The 4,655-nt window shown below is 36.6% G+C and overlaps 1 protein-coding gene across 2 annotated transcripts in view; it reads left to right on the top strand.

Annotated features, from left to right (window-relative positions):
* The first annotated feature begins 1,111 nt into the window (after positions 1 to 1,111).
* Positions 1,112 to 4,655, top strand: part of LOC118599732 (eukaryotic translation initiation factor 3 subunit A-like) — a 62,679-nt gene continuing 59,135 nt past the window's right edge. For both annotated transcript variants that reach the window (XM_036215593.1, XM_036215592.1), the window contains exon 1: positions 1,112 to 1,657. In XM_036215593.1, coding sequence (XP_036071486.1) covers positions 1,625 to 1,657 — 33 coding nt within the window. In that variant the 5' untranslated portion in view covers positions 1,112 to 1,624. The remainder of the gene's footprint in view (positions 1,658 to 4,655) is intronic.

Below are 4,655 nucleotides of genomic sequence, written 5' to 3'. Positions count from 1 at the left end.
TTTGACTAATTTAAGCTTTTCCCAGTTATTTTTTTAGGCTAATTTGGCATTTAACTAATATTTTATCTGGCTATCAGCTTTAATGTTTTCAGCTATCAATATCCGCGTTTTCAGCTATCGATTTCAGCATCTTCAGCGGATAAAATCATCATTCACACTAACATTATCACAGGTAATGCTATATATCTAGTTCATAATTAAAGTTATGGTTTAAAAGTTTTAAAAATGTAGTTTTAGAGTGTTCAATAAATGTTTATCCTGTTTGGTCCTCGACCTCAGGTGTGTTCTGGATTTTGGCCCCCTTTGATTGAGTTTGACCCCCTGCTGTAGAAATAACGGTGTCTTTGCTTGCATTAAAAGGTGAATGTGGTCTGAAAGTCCAACCCGGAGAGTTACCTTTGGTTTATCTTTTTTTCCTCTTTTTCCTTCTGTTTGTTTAATTCGTGCAAATCTCTGACTGCCGTCTGGCCCGATGACAGATTCCAAAATAACTCGACACACAAACTCAGCGAGGTTGGAAGGTTTATTGCTAAAATGTAGGTATCGGGGGGGGGGTGGAGTCAGAGGGCTCTAATGGCCGGCCGAGCTTTGAATCAGCAGCTCCGAGTGATGCAGCGGCTCTGCTTCTTGGAGAAAATAGAGCGTGATGTGGCGGCTGGGAGTCGCCGGGTAAGCTGGAGCTTAAGAGCGAGAATGTGGAAGGTAGTGACGCTGGTACAGCTGAGATTCAGATTGGACTGGTGGGCTGGAGGTGGTCTAAAGTGAGCATCAGGTTGGCTGGCTCACTGTTAATTGAAGATACGTGACAAATATAGAACATAAGGAAGTGGAAAAATGAATAAAAATGCTAGCTATCACTGTGAGTTTACAGGAAAGCTATGATTTAAATTTTTAAAATTATTTTTCAGCTCAGGAGGTCTAGTCATTCATGTAAACAGGCACAGGCTGACTGAATTGTTTGACGTTTCCCATATTCAGTATTTTTACAAAGTCCTGCCATGCTTTTCTCTTCACACAATCTGGAATAAATCTAAATGTAAATATTCAGGACATATTGTGTTTTTATTCACAAAAACAGAGTTGATGGCTACAAAAATCCAGAGTCTGTCGCTTTGTGAATGTGTGTACAGGGATTTGTTGCACCCGACACCTCAGTTCAGCATTGATACTTGATGCTGTCTATCAGAAAAGAATATATAAAGTCATTCCTGAAACTTTAGGGTTGTAAGTTAGAGGCCAGCTTTAAAGTTTTAGAAGATTCAATTTTACAAATACAGGAAGCTGGTCTCCTTTTAACTCCCATACTGATAAGTGTTGGCTTGCACCAAAATTGATCTTATTTGTATCTATTTTGAAGACTATTTTGATATTTATTGCCTTTTTTCTGTGTGAGGAGGTAATTTTTATTTTAAACTAGAGCAGGGATCCTTCTTTTTTTAATATTAAATATGAATTGTGAATATTTTTTGGCATGAACAAAAGTAAACGTAACCAAAACTAACATTTTTTTGTCCTTAGCAGTCTTACATGGCTGAGTTTTGCTATTTTAGTTTGGGGTAGTCTTAGTTTGTGAGCTTTATTTATTTGTTTTCTTAGGTATGTTTGGCCAATGAGAAAGAGATAAATGAGCCACAGGTTGGAGACCCCTGAACTAGAGGTAAGATTCCAGCATTATTAACTGTTTAATGTTTGCTTTTTCTTTGTTTCATAAGTCGAGATAAATTACGAAATTTACATTTTTTTTTTGTTTTTCTTTATCCTGATCTTCTGTGAAGCTGTTATTTTTTTCTTTCTTTCTTTCTAGTAGATATTTCACATTTACTATTCACTACTTTTTGTTTTTCTTACCCTGCATACACTTTTTAATTTTTTTCAAAATCTTGGATGTAGTTTCATAAAATAATTTCATGTGTCTGCTGCCATGGCAACAACGGAGCAATAGAGCTGCTGGACGTATTTCATCAATGGAAGTGTTCACATTTATTATAAAAAAACACTAAATGTTGAAAGATGGAAGTCACTACTTCTTAATCTGGAACGCGAAGATCAGCCAGTGCAACAGACCAATTGGATGGGAAATAATTGAAAAGTTGAGCAATTTCATGTTTATATGAAGAAAAGGATTTGCCAAACAATAAATAAACCTGTAACTCCATTTTTTATAAATCTAAACTAATCGTGGACTTGTCCATGAATCTGGTAAAATGTCTCAAACGTTGAGAGGAATCAAATCATGTTGTTTTAAAATTATAAAGTGTGAGTAGAACCTTGTAATACATTTAAACTTTTTTACAAAACAAAAAATTGTTTGTTTTGTAAAAAAGTACATTGCTTTTCGAGTCACCGTTTCAAAGAGTTTTCAGCCAAAAAAAAAAACTCTAGATATTTTTGTTTATTAACTCCTTTATGTCTGACTTTCCATCAAAAAATGTTTTGTTTTGTTGTGAATTAGTAAAATTTGGCAAGAAGGGTTAAATACTTGTAAATAAGTAGGGTTAAGAAAACATACTGGTTTGTTTTTCAGAATAAAAGTTTAAATGTAAGTTCTTATTGCTCAAAGACGAGCAAAGATGATGTCATCTGAAGAAAAGTGTTATTATCCTTTTGTTTTGGAGACATGGACAGTGCTAAGTGCCGCAAAACAATATTCTACACTTTTTCCTCTTATATATTTCCCTTTTCTTAAAATGAGAAAAACAAACAAGTTTTCCTTGAGAGTCTGAAGAACCAGACCGGTGTTTGCTTTGGATTCAACACTCAGAAGTTTCAGTCCGACTCTAACTGGCTGAAATTTGTTCCACACCTCGTTTCAGCCTTCACTCTTCAAAGACTCACAACTGATTCCATGCGTATCCATCTCCCTTTGACCTATTTCATGACTGCCTTTACTGCACTTATTGAGTCACTTGGAGACCCCACAGCAGTCGAGGGAGCATAAGGTGGGGGGGTTACCAAAACTGGTCATTCATGCGATCACGAAGATTACTGGTTAAATTAGTAACAGATCAAAAACCATTCCTTACTCAACAAGAGACAAAATAATCTTCCTGACATTATTTATTCATTATTAGAAATGATTCAAATAACTGCAGATATTTTCTCTCTGTTCTACCGCTGCAGCTGTGTTGCTTTTCTTGCAGAAAATGCGCTCATAGTCGGCATATGCTTGAAGGAACTTATCAATTTCCGTCGCCGGAAGTAGTAAACTCAGGTGTTTGTTCCCGTTGCCATGGTGAATCGTGCTGTCTTTGCTCCATTGATCAGGGCTTTTTATGGTCGCGACGCTCACACCTGGTTCTGGTTCTGACAACTTCAAGTTGATTGAATCAAACATCTTCAGCTGTTCTGGAACTGAAAACCCTGAGTTTGAGAATTTTGAGTCCAGTGACTCTAAGTTCATGTTTGAACTCTAAATTTGTTGAACCTGCTTTTTGGAACGGGCCCCTGTTTTTAGAAGAAAGTAAATAAATAAATAAATAATCAACCAACTAATCTAGTTTTTTAAAGGTTTCTATCAGTTTTTCCAATTCTAAAGAAAAGTAAAACCTGGAGAGAGAAGCATTTAGCTTCATGCAGTTGTTCTGGTTAAAACTCATTTTTATGCAAAAAATAACACAAATGAAATGTTTAAGAGCAACTTAAAATAGCACGTTTGAGAATTTATTTTTCTGAAAATTGTTTTTAAATTAGGATCAGACTAAAAAAGCCAGGAAAAAGATTGTAGATGTGACGTAGGACCTACAACAACAAGCCAGGAGCTCCTCGTCTGAGCTAGCATCTGGCTCCAAACTGTACAGCTGGATAGCTACCATATTGCTAGCATTTTGGTTGCACCGCTAATGTTAGCTTGAGGTTATGAGGGGCTGTGAGCTAGCAGGAGAGAGTGTAAACAAAGAGATGATGGGAAATAAGTGCTGGCTTACTCCATAAAACAGCCCCGCCCACAACTCAGAGGTGGGTTTCTGACAAGAAAATACAATTCATAACAATCCTAAAAACAATTTTAAAATAAATAAATAAATACATACATAAAATCCTACTTAAAAAGAAATTAAAATTTGCATGATAAAAAAGCAGCTAGGCAGATACTATAGCGCGATAGTGGAGGAACAGTTTAGATTTAAAACTCTCCAAAAGTGTGACCTCTCTAATATTCAGTGGCAGCTGGTTCCACAGCTTAGGAGCCAGCACAGAAAAGTCACGATCTCCTCTGAACTTAAATTTGGTTCTCGGAACCAGTAACAAACACTGGTGAATGTTTTAAAATTAGATCGCAAAGGTAAGACGGTGCCGTACCTGCCTGTGATTTAAAAGCAAAGATAAGAATTTTCATAATAATCAGATATTGGACGGGCAGCCAGTTCAAAGAGACCAGGACAGGGGTTATGTGATCAGACTTCTTAACACCACATATAAATCTGGCCGCTGCATTTTGCACCAGCTGTAATCTGGGTAGTGAGGCCTTGGGTAACCCGGTAATAGTACTTCAGCCTGGAGAACACAAAAGCGTGGGTCACTATTTCTAGGTTTGGTTTGGATATGAAGGACTTGATCCTGGATAAACGTTTTAACTGGAAGAAGCAGGACCTGGTTACTGCATTTAAGTCTAGTTTTAAGTCTATTTATTTTGTGTTTAGCAAGAAAAACAGCAGAAG

This window comes from Oryzias melastigma, linkage group LG15 (genome assembly GCF_002922805.2).
Source record: "Oryzias melastigma strain HK-1 linkage group LG15, ASM292280v2, whole genome shotgun sequence".
In the NCBI taxonomy this organism is placed as follows: Eukaryota; Metazoa; Chordata; class Actinopteri; order Beloniformes; family Adrianichthyidae; genus Oryzias; species Oryzias melastigma.
Note: the sequence above shows the minus strand (reverse complement) of the source record. Positions and strands in the feature narration are given on the sequence as shown.